Below are 27,795 nucleotides of genomic sequence, written 5' to 3' on the forward strand. Positions count from 1 at the left end.
TCGCCAAATTGTAAAAATGCAGGTAAAGATTGTTACAAAACAGCCATGCTATGCGATTCTTTGAGATACAATGACTAATCCTATGCATTTTTGAGATACAATCTGGTTATTGAGACATTCTCTGCAACCAAGTATTCAAACTTGGATTTTAACAGCATAGTCAAAGGCAGAGTGCCAAACATGGGGACCGCAGGACAGATCACACCCTCGAAGGGTTGTTTTCCGGGAGAAGCGCAAGAGAACAATTAGCTGCAGTTTTAATTATGTACACTTAAAGTCATCAAAAGCCAGGCGCCACTATCTTTCGTTCTTTCTTTTTGTCACCTTCTCTCTTTCCTTCTCTCTCTGTCTGTCTCACTCTGTCTTGGTTTGTTAGATAGCATCCAGAAGAGGACTGGGAGAAAGTGTTATGGTCAGATGAAAGCAAAATAGAACTTTTTGTTAGAAACACAGGTTCTCGTGTTTGGAAGACAAAGAACACCGAATTGCACACCACACCTATTGTGAAGCATGCGGGTGAAAACATCATGTTTTCGGGCCCTTTATCTGAAAAGAGACCAGGACTACTGATCTGTGTAAAGGGAAGAATGAATAGGACCATTTATCAAGAAATTTGGAGTAAAGATTTCTATCCATCAGCAAGTGCATCCAAGATGAGACATGGCTGGGTCTTTCAGCATGACAATGATCCCAAACACAAAGCAGGGAGTGGCTTTGTAAGAAGAATTTCAAGGTCCTGAAATGGCCAACCCAGTCTTAAGATTTAAACCACGTAGAAAATCTGTGAAGGGAATTGAAAATATGTGTTCAACGACAGACCCCCCCACCCTCAAAAAAAAAAAAAAATCCCCTCTAGAGGAGATCTGCATAATAGAATGGGTCAAAATAACAGCAACAGAGTGTAAACTGTTTTTGAAGAGTTACAGAAAACGTTTGGCCTCCGTTATTGCCAAGGGTACGGAACAAAGTATTGAGATGGACATTTGGAAATGACCAAATACGTATTTTCCACCATGATTTGCAAATTAATTCTTTAAAAATCAAAAATGTGATTATTTGTTTTTTCCCCCCCGCCCACATTCTGAGTCTCATGGGTGATGTTCACCCATGTTGACAATTACAGGCCTCTCCAATATTTTCAAGTGGGAGAACTTTCACAATTAGGGGTTGACTAAATACTTATTTGCCCCACTGTGTATATTTATCCTGTTTTCAACTTGCTGTTCACCGCCCTGCTGTGTAACATGTCACTTTACAAGGCACAGCAGGAACTATTGTGATAAATACATGTATGGCAGTAAGCCATCTCACTTTATCTTTTTTAAACATCCACAGCTATTCATCACAGCTCTTTCCTATCGTGATTTTTATTCTCCCTCACCTTCTATCAAGTTATTTCTCTTTTTCTATCTCTCTCGTTCCAGGTTATTTTCTTGCTGAAAGATCATCTCACTCACCAGCCCCCACCCTGGCGTAACTGGCCTTCTTCCGACATATCGCATCGTTCCCCATCACTTACTAATGCACTCTGCCACGGTGTGTGCGCAAAGGAAGCGACATCCGCTTCCACCAGCGTGACACAGACATGATGCATGGAGGAGACTAAAAATAAAATACTGTACTTCCTCTAACAGCAGCCAGGGATGTTGATGTACATGACAAAAGATGGCAATGGTAATCCATTAGGCCAGTGTTTTTCTAAACTTTTTATTTGTGTACTCCCTCTGACATATTTAACTAATGTAAGGCATTTTGGGTTTGAAATATTCGATAATAGGGATAATATTATTTCAATAAATCATGAAATACACTCTAAAACATGCATGTCAAATTCAGTTTGGCTATGGGGCCGGATCCAGATCATGTTCTCAGGTGGGTCGGACTGGTAAAAATATTATCAACGCCAAATATTTAGCTTTGTTTTTCAGTAGTATGCTATATCATTTAGCTTACATTTGTAGCTTACCCTACAAGTTATAATCACGTACTAAAATGGATATTTTCTAAACAAAACACACTCATCAGGAATAATGGAAAAATATGATATTCATGCAGCTTAGCATGTGAACCAACTCACCACAAACATCACAATCATAAACAAACTTAAGTATGAAAAAATATGCTCGCCTCAATAGAGTTTAAACAGCACTCAAAGTACTAATATTTTTTGGACATAACATGAGGCTCACCTCGAGGGAAATGACATTATTGTCTGCCATCTTGCAGTTACAGGAGCCACAAAAACTTCACAATAGCTTTTGGAAGAAAATAAGAAAAAAACATGGTGGTTTGGTCAGTCTCTGTAGTTTTATTTCTTCCTTGTGCTTTGTAGCACTTGTCTTTGTTTGCACTTCATAATGCAGGGGTGCTCCTACTGGTAATAGATCTAGTAGATCACGGGAAAGTGTACTCAGTGCATTGCATTTGTTGGTATACGCTGCATCTCATAGTTAAATGCAGCATATGAGAATGAACGTCACATTGCTCATCCTGCAGTAACAAATTGGAGGAAACCAAATTTCAATGATCAATGAACTGTATAATTTTTTCCAAATTAAATGCTTTCAAAACGGTATTGATTTTTTACGTCTGAATCATTTGGATTCGGCCATTTTGTAAATGGTTGCATGCTGAAAAAAGTTTGAGTACCCCAGACATAATGCAATGACATCTAGTAGTGTTATAGAGTGTCACTTGGAAGGAAACAAATTGTTTCCTGGTTTAAAACTGCATTGTTTTAATACATCTACAAGAAAAGCAACATCAATAATTCTTCATTGTAGGGTAGAAACGATAGACACGTCTATAACCCCAGTATGACATATAAGTTCATTATAGCGTTATCAATATTAATAGCCAAAAAGCCCACAAGACGGCAAAACACCTAAGGCCGTGTCCAGTCCGGTCATCAATTTTCTTCTTTTATGGGACACACATTGACACAAATTCACACATCCACCTGGGGCCCTTGCCACTCCCTGACAACCCCTTTCTCTGGGGGATGAGCAATTAACGGCTAATTTGCAGACTTCTGGAGGTAAAAGGTCGCCATGTGGGCGTATGGATGGTCTGAGGTCTCATCAATACTCGCCACCCAAACGCTAAAAACCCCCCGACGAGTGGGTTTGGCCAAGACGTGTAATTCCCCTGAAAAAACACACATACACACAGTCTGTTCCGTATTTCCATTTAGAGGCAAGGCTCAAGTATTACCATCCATACTAGTACCATCCATCTTGACTGTGACAAGTGTGATAACCCCCCCAGCCCCCCCGTACCCAAAACACATTTCTTTTCTGTGTTCTGCCTAAATGGAAGCTGCCACACTTTGATGATGAACAGCAGCAATGTGAACGGAAAGGATGTGGATATTCAGAGAGTAAACAATCTACGGCATCTCATAAGTTTAAATCACAGATATGTAAGCAAAGTCATGGATTTCAGCAGCGTCATCCGTGTTTCTTTATTTGCAGCTCTGGATGCAAACCGCATATGGTGACACGCCATCGGATGAATTAATCAATGAGCGACGAAGGGGACTTCATCAGCTTTGATGGTTGGAAGCACGCCAGGATGTAAAACACCACCCGTGGATGCTGTCACAACAAGCGCCAGCACTCACTTGAAACCCGTTTTAAAGATCCTCTAAAGGTTTTGGCAAAATAAGAAAATCAAGATTCGCTCGTTTATTGGGACCAATCACGATGGTGACCAAGCATTATGGTGACAACAATGGCTGCTGGCAACGGTTTGTCGCATATAATCGATTAAAAGACAAAAGCAAGACCACACAGGCTGCCAAAAAATGTAATTAACTGGCGTATCCTAATTTTGGAGAACGCAAGTTCTCACGGGGAATCTACCTACACTTGCAAAGTATTTCATCGTCAATAAAAGCAAACAATATAGGTCATTAATGTTATATCAAGGGCAGCACGGCGGCTGAGTGGTTAGCGCGTCGGCTGCATCTTTTCTAGATCATGGGACGAATCCTCCTGTACGGATTTTGCATGTTCTCCCCCTGCTTGCGTGGGTTTCCTCCGGCCACGCCCACGTTCCAAAACACATGCATGTCAGGTTGATCGGCCAGCACCCCCGTGACTCTACTGAGGCTAAGCACTGCAGATAATGGATGGATGGATGTTATATCAAATGAGGACATGGAACTGGTTTCCAATAACAGGTAACAACAAGATACATTTTTTTTTTTTCAAATAAAATTACATTATTTTGGGGGTTTTAAGTTTAAATCGGAGTATTAGGGGGATGTAGAAAAATGTGAGAATTATAAGCGCTGGTTAAAAATATGAAAGTAAATCTATTTTGAGTGGTTGAATTTTTCCTTTCTACAAAAGATAGCATATGTGATGGAGGCTGGTGTTTGGATGTTGAAACACAAGAATGGTAAAATTAACCAGAGTAAGAAATATATTCACTCTTGATCCTTCGACTACAATTGGGTTTTATTTGACTCAACAGTTCTTAGAGTGATATCCATCCTCTCTGATACCCAAAACCTCATGGACTGAAGGTGAAAAAAAGCTTCATTTGTGGTATATTGTGCTAAAGTATATAAAGGTATATTCTCGTCTCAATAAACTGGTGAGGAAAGCAAGCTCTGTTGTGGGCACAGAGCTGGACAGCCTGACAACAGTAGCTGAGAGACGGGCACTGGAAAAGCTGCGGTCAATCATGGACAATTCATCGCATCCACTACACAGCATTATCTCCTGACAGAAGAGTAGCTTCAGCGACAGACTGCTGTCACAGTCTTGTACCACAGACAGACTGAGGAGATCTTTTCTTCCTCATGCCATGAGGCTCTTTAACTCCACCCAGCGGAGTAAAGGCCCACATTAAACCACACCCCCCCACATTGCATATTACCGTATTTTTATTGCAGTGTGTATTCTGTGTAGCACTATCTAGATACTCTATATAACACGCTACATTGGGTATCAACACGTCACACTTGCTATTTGTGTATTGTATTCTTTTTGCTTTATTATTGTTTGTTCTCCAGCGCAGGGATGCTGCTGGAAGTGTGAATTTCCCTGCGGGGATGAATAAAGTATCTATCCATCTATCTATCTAAAGATAAACAAAAATACAGACGGCTGATATCACTATCAACTACTATCCCAGGAATCAGAATTTAGCTAACAAAGGGATATTGCCACATATCTCCTGCTATTCTAAGAGAAAATATGGATTATGGATTTTTAAGCTTTTTTTGGGTGGGATTTATCAGTCTGTTCTGCGGGATCGTTATCTGTATCGACATCGATAACGACCGATGAATTGAGTCAGTCTTCAAAAAATGGTATCGAGCTCTAAGTTATTAGTAGGCCTGGGTGATTTCAAACACTATTTTTGGGTTGCAATAAAATAAGAAAGTTACCAGTTTCAGGCCGGTACCCAAAATTATTTTAAGGTATATGTACTCACAACTTCCTTTGGTTATTTACTGTAAAACCAACAAAAATTAATTTAAAAAGTCGAAAATTGGTGTTCAGTTTATGTAATTTTAAGAAAAGACTTTAAATCTGTATGTGTTTGTTGTTCTTTAAACAATTTACCTGCAACCACTTTTCCAGGAAATATTATGTATCCAAACTTCTAGTCGTTTTGGTATAAGGCAGGGATGTCAAACATACGGCCCGCGGGCTGGATCCGACCAGCTTGATATTTCAATCTGGCCCGCCATAAATATCTGAGTTTGTCAAAAATAGTCTCCGGGTCATTTCCATCAAAATTTTTGATTTTTTTACATAAATAAGAGCCAGATGTGCTCTGCGGCCGCTCGAGGACAGTACTGAGTTTGTATAGCGTGGTGAGTTGTTTCAGGTGAAAAACTGCCTTCACTCAACTGTTAAAAAAAAAAACAGTTAACCTATTCAATGCCAAACTTCATTTTCCCCATTTTTGGTGAAGAATTTTGTTGCGTTCAGAAAAGATCCCTTGTCATCCGTGATTATAAGATCTAGGGTAGGTTACTGATGTACTGAAAAACAAACCTAAAAATGTGGACATTGTTTTACTGATAAGTCATGTCTCAGAACCGAAAGTCTGGATTTGGCCTCGGAGCCAAACAGAGTTTGACAGCTCTGGTATAGTTTATGATTAAACATTTTGATAGCACAATTTTACTTGGAGATAGTTGATGTTAGCTTAGCTTGAAGTAGATTTACACAAGAACCAAGGATACAGAGCACAATATGGCTTGCTTATTAAAAAATTATTTGGTTTTAGCCTCAATGAAACATTTCATTGCATTTTAACAAGACAAATGCTGTTCGCAATGCTCTAAGGCCCACATAAGCACATGGAAACTCCCGCCCAGGCTTAAATAACAAAACAAAACACTCAAGACAGATGATTAGCTTAATAAAGGAGCAATTTGTGATTGCCCAGAATAGCGTTGGCTTATCACAAAACTGACTTCTTGAGACTCGTTTTAATAAACTGACAACATAATAACCGCGTTGGAACAGGCCATAACTCTTGCGGCGTGACAAGAGAATTGATGATGCAAAGACTCATTTGGATCGAAGGTCTTCGTTGAGAAGGTTGTCATAGAAACATTTATCCGTGCCACAAGCCACACATGCGCACACACAAGCGCATCTTGCTTAGTCACAATAGTAAACAATGATCTATTGACTAGCCTTGGAACTTAAGACGAAGGGTTGGATCGATCCAAATATCAATTTTATTGATATACTAAGCAAGTTTTTGGATCGGATCCGTTTTATTTTTCCTGGGATTGATACTTTGCTTCTCTACCAATATAGAGAGCGCAGCCCTTCTCTCCCTCACCCAGTGGTCTCTGACACTTTCTAAGTTGATGCCTGAGTGTTGCACACAGTTAGCACCTCTTCTTACCGGTTCTGCTGCTGCAAAAACCTGTAAATTTGTCGTCACCATGGCAACAAAGCCAGTGTGAGACAATATTTCATTTCCACCGGTGACTTAATATCAAACTAGTGTGAAATGGAAGGTACTTTAGTTAGTGTTTTTGACATTGTTAAATAGTAATTAGATTTGTTTTACATTGATGCTCTTGTCTGAAACAGTTGTGACAAAAATATTCCCGTTTTTTCATGCTTTTAAAGTTTGCAGTGTAATTATTTAAAAGTGCTGTACAGAATTCGAAGCGTTTTGACTAGCTTGACAAAGGGTGTAAAGATGACTTAAGCCAGAAAATGGCTTAAGTCATCTTTACACCCTTTGTTAAGCTCCTTATGCAATGCATGCAAGAATGTGCATTTCTTAGATGCGCTCGTATAAACTATTACTTTTATATTTTATGGGGTTTGGGTTGACATTTGGACTGTACTTGAAACTGGCCATTTCTTACTTCAACCCATGTACGTGCTAAACTAACAAAAGAAAAACGCGGGGACGAGCATAAAATCACTCTCCACCCACCCTACCCCTTCGTCCCCCCTTTCCTGCTTCCTAATGTGTTGCGGGTCACGAGCAGCGATTTTAAAAGAAATACAGAAAGGCGCAGTGAAAACAAAAAATACAAATGCTCTTTGAACTCAGTTGAGCATTGTTAACACATACCTAATCAAGGACTTTAATAAAAAAAAACATTTTTAGTGTCAAATTGTCATGCCGTGTTTATTGAAATATAGAAAAGGTTCAATTATTCAATGATCATGCCATTTCTAAGCAAAAGAGTATCGTATTGGATCAGTATCGATCGATACTACCGTGTATTTACCCGGATTGCATCGGTATCGCCCACCCCTACTTAAGGCACACACCTCAAGTAAGAGATGATGATTATGATGGCAAGTGCATAGCAAAGAAGGCAAGCAGAGTTCATAGAGGGAAAGAAACGATCACTATTTGAACCCATGAGGACCCTTAGAAAGCATATAAATTCGTTTTATCACTGCCGACCATGAAAAGGAGCACGCCCTTAAAACCCTGTTTCATTGGCCGACGATGATGTCATCCCTTTGTGGAGGTTGGCGAGTCGAGCGTCGCTATTGGCCGGCTGCTGAGGTATCGCCTTGATTCGCGTGTGCGTCTACATGTGCGTGTTCCGAGAGGCTTTTAGGGTCTTGCTCGTCATCATGTGACCTGCTCCCTAATGGATGCTCTCCTGCAAGCCCACACTCAAAGTGATCATCCACGTGCAAGCCGAAGAAGGATGGAGGGGGTTGGGGAAAAAATGGGTGTTGTCTCCTTGTTGTTACTGGGTGGTTGTCATGGTAATGCAAATGGAGCTGGGACTCTCACTTGCCACTTTCGTATTGATGTAAGCACACCTTGAGAGAGGCAACTCTGCCCTTGTGACAGCTTTCAAGCGGGCATGACGGGAGGCAGGGCAAAATAGTAATTCCCGCCGTGTGGAAGGTGCGTGTACGTAAACACTCCCAGGAGAGTCGCTTGTAGCATATGGGAAATTAGCTTGTGATGTGCCGTTAGGAAGCAGTTTCTCACTCTCTAGTCTCCCTTCACCAACTCCTCACTCCTTCCCCCCATCTTTCCCAGTGCATGATGTCACCTGCCGGCTCGTAATTGACAGTCTGGCTTTTTCCAGGATTTCACGTGAGAACGGGAGATGCCAGCAAGCCAGTCACTCATACTATTTGAGGGTCTTTCTGTGCCTGCCGGATGCAAAGTAGAATTCAGTAAACCAAGAGTGTCAAAGTCAGGCAGACAGAAGGTCTATTAAAAAAAAAGGCTTGATCGAATGTAGAAATTTTTAAAATGAGGCATAGTCTAGTGAAGTGGTTCTTAACTGGTCTGACTTCAGGACCCACCATTCCACGCTAAAGACAAACTACCACCTTAATCAAGAGAAAGAAAATCCACTTCTCAAGATTACCAAATTAAATGATTGTGCAGTTTAAAGCAATGATAGTAGAAATATATTAATATAAGCATACATTGCATATAAGCGACCCCATAAAACTTCTTTTGAAATAACCACATACTGAAAAAAATTTAAAATATTAATACAGCGTGCACCAAAACATTAATTATTGGGTTATGTAGATAATACATTTTGATATACTGGTAAAAGGCCAATGATTTAACATTTTAAAATTGTTTTACTGTACAGCAGCGCATTAATGGCAGACACTTGTCCACCATTTTTGTATTTCACAATCATTTCCATCTTTGTTGTTTTTGTCACTGTTTTCCACTTTTCCTTCCCCAATCGTTAACCTTCTATGGATCCAGTAATATTGGCTTAAAAATGAAATAAAACCAACAAAACACAATAAAATGAGATGTGGTCCCTCTCAAACACAATTAGGATGGGGCCCATTGACTGAACAGCAAAAAGGGATTGAACAGGGCATTATCAGCATCTAATGTTAAGGCGTGTTTTTTCTTGTACTAAACATTATTTTGCAAAGCCCTGCGACCAACTGAAAACCGGTCCACTCCCCACCTTGGGATCCCGACCAACTAGTTGAGTGGTCTTGGTTTATAATCAGGGTTGGGTAGGGTTACTTTAACTGGATTACTTTCAGTTACTTTTGGATTACTCCAATACCAAATATGCTAATGAAAGACAAAAGAAACTAAATATGAATAAAATTACTAAATTGTGTGCAGGCTTGGGGAGTAACGGAATACATCGAACGGCAAAAATGATGTTGGCAAGCTGTTTGGATTTATATTCATTTTGTTTCTGTCGCATTTTATGTTAGTTTTGCCGGAGATCAAAGAGATCAAAGCCAGGAGAGAAAGCTTACGACGTGTTGAGTCATAATTTTATTCATATTTAGTTTATTTTGTCTTTTATTAGCATATTTGGTATTGGAGTAATCCAAAAGTAATCCAGTTAAAGTAACCCTACCCAACCCTGTTTATAATACAATAGTGACTTAAGATCATCTCAGGGGCCGTAGAAAACCTCACAGGCCAGATTTGGCCCACGGGCTTTGACTTTGACAAATGTACAATAAACCATGTCCTTACTTCCGGAACATCAACTACACTTTAAAAAAATGTAAGTAATAGAAGTTGCCAGTAAATCCTTGTAATTCATTAGAGTATATAAAACTGTTGAAATTAGATTGCACTAAATAGCTGTAATCGATATAGTTACTGTAATATACTTTAGCGGGTATATAGCATTTATCTGTACCAATTTTTATTATATTTCTCATGTTGTTGGTTGCAATGCAATTTAAAGCATTTAAAAAACTAGCCTGCGTATGATGATGTTTTCAAGTGCTACTTGGACACATTTTTAACACTGATCACTCAGTTAAGAAATACAGAACTGAAACATAGTATGTGGTACATGTACAACACCACTAATTGTCACAATGGTGGTAAATGCTAACACTTTGGTTGCATTTAAAGTTGTTATTACTGATGTTCAATGCCAGTTTTTTAGATTCACACCAATACAAGTACTCAACTGTTGAGTAGTCACCGACTCTGATCTTTGTTTTTATATTTAAAAGTAGGTTGTGTTGTTTGAGGTGTCTTTAAAAAGTGTATAACATAAAATTTGCTTTATTAAGTATGTGTTAACAATGCCCAACTAAGTTTAAAGAGCCTTTATATATATTTTTACACTGCACCCATCTGCTTTAATCTTTCCTTTAGCACTGCTGATCCGGAAATTGCAACACATTGGGAAGCAGGAAATGAGGGAGGGGTGGAGAATGATTTCATGCTCGTTCCCATTTTTTCTGTTCGTATAGCCTGAAAATGGCAAAAATAAGAAAAGGCTTGTTTCAAATACAGTCCAAACACCAACTCAAAACCCCAAAAAGATAAAAAAGAAGGTGGTGGGATGAGCTGACCGAGGCCGTGATCATGACTTCAAGCTAGGTAACGTGGTAGCAAAATTTTAAGTTACTGACACCCCATTTTAAGCGGTCTTATTCAAGTGAAAATAACTTTTTGAACTTTTTAGCAAATAAATGGCAAACTTGCTGAATACTGAGATGGTTAATAGGTGGATTTCGATAGCGGTGAAATTGTTTATGTCTTTATGCTAGGCAAGAAGGCTTTTGACTTACAATTAAAATGACCAATAATCATATTTATCCACGTTTTCAGAATAGCTCAGCGGGCAAATCTGCTTAGTTAAAATGCAATTGTTGGCGGAAGCCATAAAATTCCCAAGGGTATGGGTATGCAAGTCTTGGCGTGTGCATATATGTGTTCTTCAAAGAAATCATATAAAACAAGTGTGCCAGTATCAGCTGCTGCGTGCAAATCACACCAAGACACTTGAACAGCCTGCAGTCTGTTCGTACAGTAAAATGATGTTTATATTTCCCCAGTGTTAGGACTGCTTTTTCTAAACTCTAGCCACTGGGAGTCTTTCGAACTTTATCAAACATGGAAATCCGAAAGCACTAATCCAAAGTAAATACTTGCTGCCACGTCATGCAAATGTCATGTTTATTTGTATAGCCCTTAATCACAAGAAGTCTCAAAGGGCTGCACAGACTATTACAGACTACAGGATATTATTACACCATCCCCAGATCTAAAACCTACATGAGGGCAAGAAAAAAACTCAAAACTTTAGCATGAGGAAAATGAAGAAATGTTAATGACCTATCTATCTTGCTGACGATGTCAGTGTATTGCAACATCCATTGTTTTGATGTTGTTTTACAGAGCGATTGTACATAAATGAAGCATGAATTTGAAAGCTCCCCTATAACTAGTCACATACCAGAGAACTTCAAGCTGCAGCCGTCAGAGGTCAAAGATGAAGAAGGCTAACAATTGCACGCCTCATGCCCTCAAATTCATCACTATGCCGCTCACCCGCTGTCAGCTGTGACTTTCCCAACATATGCTTCGTTTGTGTGTGTGTAGTCGATCCAGAGGCATGCGTTGGTACAAAGGGCGCAACACAATAAATTAATACCACGGGCAAACTTCTCAGCTTTCCACGTCTCAGGAAAGATTGCCTGACAACACTTGTTGTGAAAGATCAATGTTTGAAGGGACCCTCCACTCATTTTACAAAAATGTAAAGGAGAGACTGACGTGGTCACATGTATACTGCACTGTAAATACTAGGGCTGCACGTTTAACCAAAATCTAATCGAAATTGCAATGTGACGTAGTGCAATTATGTAAGACCAAAACATTGGGTTTTTTTCTTCCAAGGATTCATAGTTTGTTATTGGAGTGATGGAGTGTTTGGCCAACCAGAATTACAATAGTTCGGGTTTTAACGGCAACAACCAATCAGACGCCAGCGTATGTTGGATGGACATGACTGTCTGTGTGCATAACTGTGATAGGCTGGTCTATGCTGCCAGTCAAACAGCCGGCGTGGGCGCCACAAAAACAAACGCAACAGCTAGTAGCTTCAGTGGCTTGTTAGGTTGAAAAGAAATTCATCAATCAAATTGGACTCTGAGGATAGTCAGAAGAGCGCAAAGAAATGGTGATCACTTGGGGTGCTTCGTGGTTTGTTATCGTGTCCAGGATTTGACTGAAGCTGCGTCGGGAAAGAAAGCAAGGCCTCAGGTCCAGCCTATTGCGATGGCTAGGCTTTTGTATCGTTTACCCATATTAGCGCGTGTTTCGAACACTTTTAACACTTTAGCCTTTTGTTCACGACCCTCATTTCTTTTGGTGCCCTCCTAGGCGTAATGTGCGTTTGGGGGGCTACGGCCCTGTAAGCGAGGGAAAGCACCGGATAAGGAGCCAACAAGTAGATTCATTGGAGAAATAAAGTCAGCCTTCTTTCTCTATTAAAGAAAACCCATCAAGTGCTTGTTAACATTTTGTGAGCATCTGCATATACATTCTGTCCTATAAAACGAAGTCCATATTTCTTACGAGTTTCAGCGTTGAAATCCGTGAGGCTTCAGTTTAGTTAGTTTCACCCTCCAATTCCATTACGCTACATTCGATCAGTCTCTCAAATGCTGATAGGGCCAAATATTTGACACGCCGGCAGCTCCTCTCCGGAGTAATCCCCTTCCTGAAGCGGCAGCATTTGTTCCAGCTTTTTTGTTATTCTAATAGGAAGCTCTCCTCAATCATGTTGAAGAGGTTCGGCGGTGATAACACGAGGCGCTGAGGTGGAGAACGGTAATCTTGGCCCGGGGCAAGAAATCACCTCACTGCTGGGTAACCATCGGAATACGGAGAATTCCTCCCATGGTTATAGATTGAAATATGCCACTTCTGACCAGAGTAAACACTTGACATGATAGTATCTTCTGGCAAACCGTACCTTATTCAGTGCCATAACGTAGAAATAACGTTTTCAGAAGCATTGTCCTTAAGTGGCAAGCATTAAAATGGAGGATGGACTGAAACGGGTTTTCAGAGCCGATATGGATTATTAGTATTAACAAGCAGCCTATAACTTATATCTGGAGTCGATATCTGTAAAACCTTAAACATAAGAAATGTTTAATAATGCAAAATAAAGAAAGGATTTTTGTTATAAATTCAATTCATGTTTATGTGTATAGCCCTTAATCACAAGGAGTCTCAAAGAGCTGCACAGACCACAGGTTATGTAACTTTTTACAGTAGATATCACAATTTCGACAAAACTAACATGACTAATCTTTATCTAAAACCATAAAGTTACAGTGCAGGAAATAAAGGAAGACTTGTATAAAGGGTACATAAAAACTTGAATAGCTCACCGAAACTTTTCACAAAAAATAAAAATGTCAATACAACCAACATAACTTAAATAAACTTAAAACAAAAAGGCACGTAAATTCCCACGAAGCTGGCGAATGAAAAAGTGTGAGCACTCCTGTTTTAGAGTTGGATAGACAAACTAATCTTATGGTACGAGAGCTAATCACTTCCTCTTTAACGAGCTTTTTCTGCTATTTCTCAATCACAAACACAAATGCCTGATTGACGAACTAATGTTATAATAAGAGTTAACTATACTTTTACGCTATCTTTTAATCGCAATCATGCTTTTACTGTATGTCACCGAAAGAGGCATGTCGGGGCGACTGAGCAGAGCAATTGCTCTAAAGTTCCTTCTTGAGTGGCTCCGCCCCCGGTCCCTTAACCAATCAGAAGGCACGGGTCAGATAGCAAGGAGGGGAGGAGTGGGAAGTGGAGGAAAGAGGGTTTATAGGAGCAGGAGGAGCGGCTGCATCTGTGACTTAATAATAGGCGGGGAAAAAAGCCGATACCGATATCCGTCAAATTCCAAAATATTGGTGCCGATAATCGCTCAACCTCTAGTAAAAATATTATATTACTTTATTTTTAAAAATGAGCCTGAAGGTGTTAACGCTGGGCAGGAATGGTGTTGAACAGATCTTTGTCCACACGTCGAGGAGCCCCCACGTCTTCTTCTTCCTCTATCCAGTGATTGAGAGTGGACGCATTGAAAAGCATCCTTTCAAAAAGTATTTTTCTCAGTTTTTTCATGAAAACAAGTATTTTCAAGAAACTTAGCAAGGTTCAACTGTTCTTTAAAAAAACAATAGTAAAAGCTAGATACGTATTTCATAAGATGAGGGTTGAAATTTTCCTTTCCCCAAAGAGCTACAGAACTAAATTTTCTGTAGGTCTTCTAAAAGAAGACACAATGGCAAAAATTGGGGTCATCAGCCCCAATGCACTTCTGCACTTTCCATTTGAGCAACCGTCTGGTATTGAACAAGTCAATAGATATTTTTCAGTCATCATTATCAAGTGTGGAGGTGAAAACGAGCAATACATTTTAAAGAAAGATTTAAAGTATGTGAGATTTGATGAAGGTTTAAGGTCTCAAACTCGCATTGAGCAGAAATGAAAAAATCAAGAGAAAAATGAAAAAAGAGACAAGACAAAAAGTTTAACTAAAAAAAAATTTGAATAAAATAAAAAAAGAGAAATAAAATGAAAAGAAGAGAGAATATTGCATTTATTTTTTTTGTCTTTAATTCTTTTCTTCTTTGTTTCTTTTTCTCTATTTTCCTTTTTTGCTTTCTTCGCCCAACTTTTATTTTTATTCCCATTTTCCTTTTTTCCTCTTTTCCTCATTTCTTCTTCCTTATTTCTATTCTTTTTCTAAAAAAGAAATATTTTTCCCTTCTTTTTTGTCTTTCTTTGAGAAAGGCTTAAGTAAAAATCAGAAGGAAAAGGGTGCTTTTGCTCACTTTCAGTCCCCATTGTTTGTAGTCTTCCTTGTACTCATTTTTGTTAGCACTACACATTACAGCAACAAATATAAAACACTGTCCCTTTAACAACACAGGAATCCTTTTATTAGCACTGTTCCCTGTGAAAAAACACCATTTGGCCAAACCTCACCCGGATCCTAGCTTCAGCAACCCCCAATTCAATTGAGTTTGAGACCCCGGGTTTAACTAGTGTGTTCAAGTCCATCCTTCATTCTCAATCACAAATAATGATTTCCTGTCCCTTTTACTTCTACAATGTGCCACTAATAAGCTGAAACCGCACGTTTCATCGACCCGAGGACGGAGCCACATGGTTCTCGGTGCAGACATAGCCACCAATGAATCATGCTATATTTCCTCCATGAATTAAAATTCGAATTGTCTTTAATGTCATCGATATCCACGTTGTGAAACATTGGATGCAACCAGATTAGAACTGGCATTCCAGGGTTAAACATGTAATATAGAAACTTTAAAGAGAAAGAGATTGGACTATCAGGGTGAATAGGCCCAAAAATAATCAAAATATAGTGCTAGAAATATATTAGAACTTCTCAAAGTAGTTAAATTAAACATACTGTGCACTTTCAAATGAACACATAAAAAAAAAAAAAAAAAAAAAACTACTGAAAATTTAATTATTCTTGTTTATGTGTTTGTTATTGGAAAACAGCAAAGGAGATTGCATAGGACGCCAGTTCATCATTTCGACTACAGTGGGACCTCGCTACTTCGCGGTTTGATGTTTGCGGCTTCAGAGCTTCGCGGTCTGTAATGGTTAAAAAAATAAATAAATAAATACGTTTTTTATTTATTTATTTATTTTTGGGAAGGGGCGTCACTACTTCGCAGATTTTCACTTTTAGCGTGTGGTTTTGCTCCCCATTAACCGGGTCTAAAAAATAATTAAAAAATTAAATTATATATATATATATATATATATATATATATATATATATATATTTATTTATTTTAATTAATTTTTTTCTTTTTTTGAAGGGTCGTCACTACTTCGCAGATTTTCACTTATCGCGGGTCGTTTTGGTCCCCATTAACCGCGATAACCGAGGTCCTACTGTATATTCCATGCTGTTTTTCGTTATTTTGACTACTATGTGCCGTTTACGTCATTGTCACTATTGGCCAATAACGTTGCTGTTCTTTGATTTCCATACCTTTTAAGGGCGGATCTGCTTTTCATATCTGAGGAGATTTAATAAAAAGAAAAGGCTAAGGGGGGACCTTTTGAAAAGATTGGAAATGTATTAATGTATTATCTTGAGGATTTTTGCATGCTGGTTTAAGATCAGGTAATTGTGTAATTTTGTAATGGTAATCCTGTGCAGTCCTTTGAGATATTTTTGTGATTAAGGGCTATATAAATAAATGTGACTTGACTTGACTTTTGTGCACACCTCCCCAGTTTCTCTTGCAAGCTCACAATTCATAATCTCCGTATTTTGAATTTCTACTAAACTATAAACTTATCATTTAAATGATTCGACTCTCCGTTAATGGATTGAATTCAGCTATAGTCTCGTTTTTTTATTTCCATACATATATATTATTTTTAAGAAATGTAAGTTAAACACATATTAAAGTAGGAAAAAACTATTCATAAAAAAGTTTTTGTATCTGCAGAGGATATTGCTGATTCAAAGGATTATTTTTCTTAGTTTAAGATAATAGATAAGGTATATACTGAGCTGCCAAACATTGAAAATTGTATTTCACAATGGATATCGGGAATCATCCAATTGGAAACTAAATTCCTGGTATCATTTAAGAGTGCCATTTTTAAGATTATTGTGGTTTGTAGACTATGTGATAAAAATAACTGCACATAGCAAAGAAACGATCATTTATAAGTTTTATTGAACAAACTTGGTATGAATACAACTGTTTGATATCTATAACAATCAAAATTTTCAGTAGAACAATGAATATTGCTCCATTTTTTTAATTTTCCTCGTATTCATATTTGGTATTGTTAAAACTATTCTTCCTATGTTATTAAAAAAAAGGAAAATTTAGAAAAAAAATGCCAACATTTCTAGTCATTTGTTGGTTCTTGAAACAATTATTAAAATAATCTCTAAATTGTATTCTTACGGAGTTTGTGAGCGAGCTGGAGCTCATCATAAAGCTAAAATGAAAATAAATAAATTAGCAAAATTATTTATGACTGAGCATGATGTCATGTTACACTGCAGCACAATCAAACTTGTTTAGAAATTCAGATCACGTACTTTCGAAATCAGTCATAAATCCTCCTTGCATTTATTAATACTGATGCAAGCTTGAGAGAACAAGTAAAGAATATGTAATCTGTATATCCAATTTATTTGCCATGCTTGATATATTGTGACTCTTCCGAAATTTCAAATCAAAGCTCAGCTTCTTCTATCAAATCCGGAACAACGGAATAGATTTATTTATCAATTACACAGACTTCAACCAATACATTTTTCTGCACGGTCGTGTCACAACACACGCCGCGAACAAAATGTACACGAGACCAAAATATGTAACCGACAGCCACAGTTCCACGCCTAATTAATGCTCAAAACATGGCAATGCACTAATGAGGATGTGGACACATACACAGCTGCCCCTCACACTATGAGCCTCCAGGGTGCGACAAGCCGGCACGCTGAAAGAGGATTTATGGCGAAAATCTTTTTAGGGAGGAGGGCAAGAAGGAGACAGATAAGAGGAGCACAGAGGAGGGGATTACATGGTGAATATTTCACTGCTAAAGCATACCAGTTAGTTTGTGTGTGTGTTGGGTCACAACACACACTGACCGACACTGGCAAGAGTCTATCTTCTATAGGACAAGACGATTGAGGTTTAAATTGTTGTGACCGGCTGTAAGCAAGTTTCCAAGACCATGTGCCCAGGGTGATGTTGTGCTTTCCTTTCTTACCATCAAACCAATAACCCCAAACTCGATTACAAGATGTGTAAAAACTACAAAAATGGTGCTTTTCCACATGATACGGTTGGACCGAATACAAAAAGCGGATATTGTGCATGCAGCAAAACCAATGGAGGACTAAGTGGAGTTCAAACAAGAATTCTCCAAAGGGTGAATAGAAGGGTCACCACTCTCAAGAGGTGACACCAAAACCAAACGTAAACATTAGGCAGTGTTTCCCATACATAGGACGATTCTGGAGGGCTACTAGGGTTTAATAGGTCCTGCCAGTGTCTTATAAACTTGTATTATTGAGTGGTAATGTTTTAAACCATATATAAATGTGAAATGAATCAAAATAACTCAGATTATATAAATGATCGCAACTGTCATGGTATGTATTTGTGCTACCTATCTGCCAGAAAAAATTTTGGGCTAGTTGATGACATTCGGTTGCTGTGGTGTTTGTCCCGCCCCGCTTGTACTGCGATTAAATGGCAGTGCAAAATGGCACATTAACTAGTGTAAAATTTTCAACATAGTTAAACATTTTACAACTCTACGCCCATAAGAGAAGGTTTAGCGCAGGAGCACACAGAAAACCTGCCCAGCACCTCATCACTCTGCCCGTGTTTTCAACAAAACGTAAAAATAGTGCTGCCATTGCAAGCAATTAGAAAAAATGTGCTCAGAATAAGAAATTGCTTTGGTAGACACAAGCCCTTACTGTAGCTAACTATAATTCGCTGAATCGGGCATTAAAAATCTCATCTCATCTCATCTCATTAGCTGCACCGCTTATCCTCAGTAGGGTCGCAGGGGTGATGGAGCCCATCCCAGCAATCATTGGGCAGGGGACACCCTGAACTGGTTGCCAGCCAATCGCAGGGCACACAGGGACAAACAACTCGCTCGCTCATTCACACCTAGGGACAATTTGGACCGGCCAATCCACCTGAAATGCATGTCTTTGGAATGTGGGAGGAAACCGGAGTGCCCGGAGGAAACCCACGCAAGCACGGGGAGAACATACAAACTTCGCACAGTAAGTCCGGTAGCTGGATTCTAACCCACACAGGAGGTTCCCAAGACCTTAGAACTGTGCCGCACACGCGCTAACCACTGCGCCGCCGTGCTGCCCGGCATTGAAAATTTAAATCATAATTTTTTTGTTCTTTTTTTACTGACGATGCTCGCTGATTTAAAACTGTAGAGAAGGGAAAGTAAATTCTGCTAAAGTTTAACTTTACTGTGTGATAAGCTACAGTAAATATAAACTGGTCATCTAAGTCACTATTTTCGTCCATTTAACTTATGTTTTTTGTCTTCATCCAGCGCTTATCAAAATAATGTTTTTTGTTGGTGTTGTTGTTGACTTTGATCACCCCAAAAAATATTGCTATCCTTCTTCTTGCAAATACTTTGTACTTTTTTTAGATATTTCTATAAATGATCGATGATCTTCTTCTGTCAATTCGGTGATATAAACTGACATGAATTCCACCGTTCTGCCTCAACAATGCGTGTGCAGCTTGGCTACGTCACATTGTAGGGGGTAGGGCACATAGAGGGGCGATGACACTTCACGTAACAACACAATACATACTAATGCCAGCTGCCAATTATCGCAAGGGAAAAAATGCGATAGCAAAGAAAAGCCCCTAGAGAGCAATGTCGGGGTCATTTAGAATCAGACGTTTTATTTTCCTAAATTTATGCGTGGTCTACAGCGTCAGACTGCCGAGAAACATGGCAATAATTTCAAGCATTGACAAGCATTTCACCCAAAATTCAAGAACTTTTCAAACTTACGGTACAACATTAAAATTTAAGCATTTTCAAGGATTTCGAGCACCTGTGAGAACCCTAATTAATGTATTGCATTATATGTATCTGTACACACAGTAGCTCTTACTGTAGTCTCATCTTATAGTCTGCTGCACCTTATGTATGAAAAATATATGACAAAAGACTCTTAGGGTGATGCGGACAATACAGCAGGTAATTTCAAAAGCAAAACTGCATGTCAAAGAGATGGCATGAAATGCTGACTAGTCTATTATGTGGTGTATCCATGCATAGGCGTGGTTATCCATGCATGAGGCTGGGGGGCACTCAGGCAAGCTATGCGGAAGGTGCGCATAGTGTCGGGCACAGGAATGTTAGGACACAGTGACCGGCTGCTGTCTTGGGCACCATGGCTGCCACATGATGCTCAGGTCAGCAGGGAATGAGGCCACAGCCTCGCAGGCAAAAAGAGAACACAGGAGGAGGAGGAGAGGAAAAGTGGCTGGCGGAAAGAATAAGGGATTAACTTCAAAAACAATCAAAGTAGAGGGGAGGGTCAGTTAACCATGCATTCTCGTGTGTGCATGTGCGATGAAGAGGGGGGATGTCACTGTCAGAGTCCAGGGGGTAGTGGCATTGTCCCAGTTACAGAAGGGCGCTGGAAGCACTGGATATAATGCAAACACAATGGTCCAGCAGAATTTGTGCGTGTTCATGTGTGTACACACTGTGAGAATGGTGCAGTCTAGACCAGGGGCTCAAATGTAAGCACACTCCATTCATACTGCTGAAACCACATTTGTTATTATTGATTGATCATTCATTCCTCATACCATCAAACATACACTTCAAGAAAATTTATCAATAATTAATTCAGCAAATAAAAAAAAGTCCAAACCGAATATTTGAAGTTTTTGGGCATCCCTATCACCAAGATGGAGGTGAAGCTAATTAAATGTATGATAAATGCAAAGCTCTCAAGCTACGACTATATTTAAACAATTATCTTTATATAAAAGTTCTTATATTTTTCTTATTTTTCAAATAAATGTTTTTTATGGGTGTTTTTCTAGCCAGAAAAAGTGCTTAATAATACTTTGTCCCTTCATATAAAGCTGGGGGTCTCAAGCTAGCAATTGGCCCCCCGGCTGCGAGTTTGAGGCCACAGACCTAGATAAAGCTGATTGTCTCTCATCTTGCTGCAAAAGGGTATCCCTAAAACCAAAAACCTTGCGAAAAGCTGCGCAAAAAATAGAGAAAAAAAATAGTTCGGTTTGGTCAATTTCAGTCCCTGTCGTTTGTATTCTTCCTTGTACTTTATAGCACTCGTTTTTGGTTGCACTACACAATTCAGCGATATTTAGTGGTTAGATGTTACAGTGTCCTTTTAACAGCTAGACAAGGCGTCAAAGAAATGAAATCCATGTAAGATAAAAGTTTAACAATTAAAAACATTTTCTAACAATAATATAAAAATAAGATAGCTACTAAAGCCATATAAAAGATAAAATGCTTTTCTCCTTTTGAAAACAATTGGTGAACCCTCATTCAGTTTTTCTTCAATTACTGACAAACGTGCTAACATTTTTGGCAAATTATTTCACTCAGATAATATCTTGTTTTTTTTTTTAATATATTTCTATTCTGGCAAATTAAGTGAAAAAGTAATAAAAAAATAAAATGGGCAAAATAAGTCTTGTGTATTAAGTATTGTATAATATTTACAAAAACAGTTATTGAAGTGAGAAAAATGTATGTAAATACAGACGCTCCCCTACTTCCGACCATTGGCATTACGAAAAACGTACAAATATTTCTTTCGGTATGTCGACAAATATTCGGACATTGCTGTACGTTAGATTTTGTATTGTGTGCACTTTTTTCCGAGTACAGGACAGTACTGTAGTGCTTCTTTCCGCCGCTACCCACGTGTGCTGCTGTGAGAGGTCACCCGGCATCCACCCCGAAGAAGAAATCCGTCTTCTACTTCCTAGTTCATGTGTAAACATTTTATACTAAGAACTTTTTATAGTTCTATATCTCGTGCATCCATTCAATATGGTTGGTGTAAAGTGTAAAGAAGAAGTGAGAAGCTTATGAAAGTGGAATGAGAAAGCTTGATGTGGTTGAGAAAATAGTTGGATCGTTTTTTTTTTCGGCCACTTTTTACCACAGAAGAGGAAGTCGCTTAACTTTTGAAGCTAATCTATCAAAAGTAAGTTAAACTCAACTTTATAGAGCATACTATTTTATCAAATGTTTTTTTTAGTACAAACGATATGACTTATACAAGCTTTAAACATACTTGAATGAAACTAAATATAGCACTGAAGCAACTTACGAACGATCGTCCGGAAATCTCGTTCATAAGTAGGGCAACGTTTGAATAAAAACAGTTTTGAAAGTTAATATTTATGTATTTTTGGTCGAAAGTTAACATGCAATGAAAAAATATACTTTAATTAAAGAAAAGTTTCTGCCTGGGTGGCATGTTTTTCATTGCGTGTATTTTTTGGAGGGGAGTTTAATCCAACAACAACTGGGAATGGTAATGTTGAAATAAATAAATGAGATGCTGTCAATTACCTTCTGTAAGAGTTGTACATAAACAATTAGAACACCTCTGCTTGTGTTGCAGTGTAATGTGCTTGACACGCTATCTTTAATGAGAATGGATCAGAGGGGAGTCAATACTGGGCCAGCTCAAAAGGCAGTGTTTGAAAACAATCCCATGTTGCAGAGATTTAAGCAATTATTCTTCATTTACCATAGAGAGACTGCCACTTAACTCGTAACGGCCTTGCTAACTAATTAATTCACCCGCTTCAACAACTGTTACACAAATACCCGCTGCCGCTTTGATTAAAAATAACTTAACGATTGTGAGCTCAATGCTTCTGTCTGAAGCAAAACATGAAAATCTAAGTGACAATGCGTAAAGTTGCCAATTTTGTGTGTGTGTAAAAACAGAATTGTTGAAATGTTTCACCAGTGACTAAAGATGCATTAACATATTTTATTTCTACCTTACAAATTGCTGCTGCGAAATGTGATAGCACTAATTTTCATGGCACTATTGTTACAATGCACTATTCTTCATTGATTATTATTATCATCATAACTTAGCCCAATTATTCTAAGCCCTATGTAGTATTTTTTTCCAGCCTATTAATCCTGATAGCATTTTATCTCTTTTCTCTAAATTAAATGTTTTACCCTGGAGTGCCAGGTCTTATCTTGTTGCATACAATGTTTCACAATGTTGATATCAATGACAATAAAGACAACTAAATCTAATATTTTTTCTACTAATATCGGTATGTCTGTAGGAAACACAGCGGCTGAGTGATTAGCGCATCCGCGGCACAGTTCATGGGATCAAACTTCCCAGTCTGGAATTTGCATGTTCTCCCCGTGTCTGCATGGGTTTCCTCCGGGCACTCGGGTTGCCTCCCACATTCGAAAAACATTCATGTCAGGTTAATTGGCCTGTTCAAATTGTCCCTAAGTGTGAATGGGCGAGTGAGTTGTCTGTGTGTGTGCCCTGCGATTGGCAGGCAACCAGTTCAGGGTGTCCCCTACCCACTGCCCGAAGATAGCTAGGATGGGCTCCAGCAACCCCGCAGCCCTACTGAAGATAAGCAGTGCAGATAATGGATGGCATGTCTGTAAATGATGCAGTGTTTGGAGTTTAATAACCAAATACCAATTAAAATAATAATTTAGACCAACTTCACACTTGTAAGTTAAAAGGGTTGCTAATTGACAGCAATTGAAAATAACCAAGCAGGGAGTTATCATTGAAAACATTCCAAAATATAAATAATTTTGTCTCTTTATCTATCTATCTATCGATCTATCTACCTACCTACCTACCTTGGTCATATCGCTCGCGAAGGTTTGACCAACAGCAAGACAAACACATACAATAACAAAGAAAATAAAAAAGGGAAAAAGTAGCAAAAAACACAAAATTTGGGGGACTATGGCCAACCCAAATGCCCAAGGACCCAAACAAGGTAAGCACCTCAGCACCCAAGTTGGTCATGCTTTCGTCCCTACAGATGAAACGGGACACGAGAAAGCGGCCATGTCACTCGGGTCAGGGTGACACAACACTCTTCTGTTCAACAGCAGGGCCCGAAAGCTTTCACTGGTTTACCCCTGCCGCATCATACTGGTGCCTTGCCCATCCCCTAGAACACGTCTAAACATCCCAATATCCTTTTACAACACATCTCCACTCATTCCCATCACACACAATATATATCTAAAATAAAATTGACATGTTTACAACGTATATTTAAATTGATTTCATAAACTGTAACATGCAGCATCAAGAAAAGGTGAGTTTGCAACAATAGACATACTGTGTAGTGCAACTGACATACTAAGTACTGTACATGAGTATAATATTTAAAATCCTATTTAGAACGTTATTAAATAATCAAGACCACAAAAAGACCAGTTAGGAATATTGGGAAAAACTGTAGTAAAACAAGGCAACAAGTATAACCATATTTTCCACTGGCAGACAGTGGTGCTCATTTTAAGTTTTTAATATTAAAAATGAGCTGAAATATTAAATCTATCATTCATAGGTTCATTCTGCTTACCTGCAATAAAGAATGTAGTTCTGTTTTTACTATTGGACACCTGCAAAGGGAATTGCATGGGATGCCAAGGTTGTTTTTAATGACTATAATGCACCGTTACATTGCTGTAACTATTGGCCAATCATGTTGCCGTTCTTTGAATTGGGCGCCCTTTAGGGTTGATCTGCCCTTTGTAACCTAGGAGATTTAATAAAAAGAAATGGCCCAGGGGAGGATCTTTAGAACAGATTGGATTTTTTGCATCGTCAGGGTTTTTTTGTACAGTCCTCTCCCGTCCTGCTTGCGAGTTCAAAAGTAATGGATATATTCTCGCCTTATTTTGAGTGTCTATCAAACTATAAACGTATCAATAATATTATTAATATTTTTCTTTTACTTTTTTAAGATTTTTTAATAAAATATGTTTTCCTGTATAAAGAATAATGTTCATTTAAAATAATGAAACTACCTAAACTAAGCAAAATAAGTCACATAATTTCTTATTATAGGTAGTTTTTTAAATTTTACTAGAAAAACAACTTTATTGGTCAAATAAAAAAAGACAATTTTGGAACAATGATGTGGTGGAGGTTTGTTTTTTTGACTTGAAGGGACAGTGAGTAATATTTGACCACTAGATGTAGTGCAACAGAAAGCGAGTGCTAAACAGCACAAGGGAGAATACCAACAGTGGTCAAACCGTGTCATACTTCTTATCTTTTTTTGCACAGCCTTTTCACAAGGTTTTTGTTTTTTGAGTAGCCTTAGTAGCAAGAAGGCCGACAATCATGTCAGCTCCCTCTAGGTCAGTGGTTCTCAAATAGTGGGGCAGGACCCTTTGGGGGCGCAAGGCTCCGTTTTCTTTTCTTTTTTTTTAACTTTCCAAAGAATCAAGTGCAAATGCACCTCCACTACTCTAGGGAGCAGTGGAGCTCTAATTGGCGGTGTTTTGTTTATATTACACCTCTACACTGTGCATATAGCACAGAGTATAAGCATTGAGTATAAATGACCCCATGGAAAAAATAATTCACCCAAATGAGACGGACACTTCTTGAGGGAGGATTTCTTCTCCTTAGGTGTGAATGAAAATAATTGAGAAGCCCTGCTCTAGGTGAAGCTGATCTTGTGTTATGTCAAATAGATAAAAAATATGTCGACCCTTGAGTATTTCATAAAATTCATGTTTATATTGTAGTTGATGTATTCTTGCTTTTTTTTTTTTTTAAATCTATTTTTTTTAAACAAATGCTGATTTTTTTTTAACCACTAGGAGATGCCTAAATAATACACCGTCTTTTTAATATTGCATCAGGTCATGGTAAAACGGCAAAACAAAGTGGCAAAAAATGTGCACAATTGTACTTAAAGCTGGATGGAATTTGTAACCTTTTTACCCACTGCAGCCATCTCCTGGCTTAAAGTCATGATTGCAGCCTTAGCTTATTCATGATGAGCATGCAAGTATAGTACGTGCATTTCTTAGACACGCTTGAATAAACACTTTTTTTTTTATCTTTCTTGGGGTTTCGGTTGGTGTTTGGAATTTACCAAAAGCAGAACCGTTCTTAATTTCACTATTTTCATGCAACACTGACAACTAAAAAAACTTCCCGGGCCAAACATGACATCATTCTTCAAGAACAAAGCCCTTTTCTTTAAACCTAATGTTTCCTGCCCCAAATCACTGATAAAGGTAAGTTAGTTGTAAATGGTCTAAATGTAAATGGTCTGCATTTATACATCGCTTTTCAAGTCAATGAAGACCTCCCAAAGCTTTACAATGTGCTTCACACTTTTTCCTTTTACACACTAACTAACCGATAGCAGTGTCAGCCATGCAAGGCAACTACCTGCTATCGGGAGCATTAGGGATTCAGTGTCTTGCCCAAGGACACTTTGACATATAACACGGGGGAGCCGGGAATCGAACCTGCAACCTCTTGATCCCAAGACGAGCGCTCTACCTCCTGAAAATTGCTGCCCTAAAAATTTAAAATAAGGGCTCTTCGATTGCAGTTGGGCAGTGTTAACACATACGTGATAGAGAAAATATCTCCTAAGTTTTTAAAGACTTACCCCATCTTTAAATTTTGCAGACTTTTTGTTGTCTAAATCCATGTTCTCAACTAATGAGGTAGCACTTTCACATCTGAAATCTGATAAAGGCTTTTACTGTCGGCAGTATGTTTTGCAAAATATAGTGTCAGCCGCATCCTGTCCCACATATAGGGCCACCATATTAGGTTTCAAAGTCCGCACTGGAATTAGATCAAGTGAAAATGATACCAAAGACTTCACTCACATTCACTGAAACTCCCAAGAAGTGCAACATGCCACTTGCCGATGCTTTTGACAGCCCGGCTCTACTTCTATGATGTCCCCAACATGTCAGTTTGCAAGCGAGGGAGTCATCTATGCATCATTTATCCATACACATATCATGCAACGCGCACTGACCTGCACCTGCATGAAAGACCCCCGGTAGAAACAGCATGCTGCAGCCGACAGGGCGCTCCACAGACTGCACCTTTCCGTCATGATGGGCGCACACCTTTCCCCTGAAGTCTCTGCTCACGTCCTCGTTTATTTTCTTGCTTCCGTCTCCTCACCCCCAACAGGGTATCCGATAGAAGACCCCAGAACCCCTGTGCAGGCTGAGCCTCCTCCGCCCCTGCTTTGCCTAGCCTAACAGCTCCTCCACATAGTGACACCCCTACAAAAAGAGCACCCCTCCAAAAATGCCCAAGCTACTAATGGGAGCAACTAACACAGGAAAAGTCATAAAAGCCGGCAAGTATCAGAGCTCCTGACATGACGCCGGCTGCTGTTTCTCGCTCCTCGCGCCGCACTTGCTGCACTTCACGCGGCTGCTAAGGATTACCTCATTGCTTGCTTGTGAAAGGCGTGTGGGTGGGGGGAGGACGGATCAGAGGGAGGGGGAGTGAGAGTGGGAGGATGGATGGGAGGGAGGGAGGGCAGACTTGAACACTGGCAGGGGAAAGCTCTGTCCAATTGCAGGCAAACCCCACCCACTCAACTGGACCACAAGCCCCCCACCACTACAAAAAAAAGAAAAAAAAATTGGCACCCCCATGTCCTCCCTTTGGTGCTGAGACAATGCTGACACGGTACGTGTGCGTGAATGGGGGTGATGAAGGGAGTACAAGTGATAAAAAGTGAAGTATCATGAATCAAGATAAGATAAAATTGCAGTTTTTTTCCAATGCAATATATCAAATGTAAATAAAACACTGAAATATGACTGGTTAGCACTTCAAAGCCTTCTATAGCAATCCCCAGCTACCATAAGAAAATGCCCTCTAGGTGTTGCAGGCAGCGAATAATGACATCATTGAGTGTTTTTTTACTC

The 27,795-nt window shown here is 39.0% G+C and overlaps 1 protein-coding gene across 4 annotated transcripts in view; it reads right to left on the bottom strand.

Annotated features, from left to right (window-relative positions):
* sh2d3ca (SH2 domain containing 3Ca) overlaps positions 1–27,277 on the bottom strand; it is a 73,417-nt gene extending 46,140 nt beyond the window's left edge. For 2 of the 4 annotated variants that reach the window (XM_088355883.1, XM_088355887.1), the window contains exon 1: positions 26,883–27,277. In XM_088355883.1, the coding sequence (XP_088212009.1) occupies positions 26,883–26,963 (81 nt within the window). In that variant the 5' untranslated portion in view covers positions 26,964–27,277. Of the gene's footprint in view, positions 1–26,501; positions 26,575–26,727; positions 26,795–26,882 lie in introns of all 4 variants that reach the window. The other 2 variants (XM_088355886.1, XM_088355885.1) reach the window with 2 other exon arrangements.
* Between the last annotated feature and the right edge of the window lie 518 nt (positions 27,278–27,795).

The sequence above is a fragment of the Urocampus carinirostris genome, chromosome 16 (genome assembly GCF_059441175.1).
Source record: "Urocampus carinirostris isolate Australia breed hairy pipefish chromosome 16, RoL_Ucar_1.0, whole genome shotgun sequence".
NCBI lineage: Eukaryota > Metazoa > Chordata > Actinopteri > Syngnathiformes > Syngnathidae > Urocampus > Urocampus carinirostris.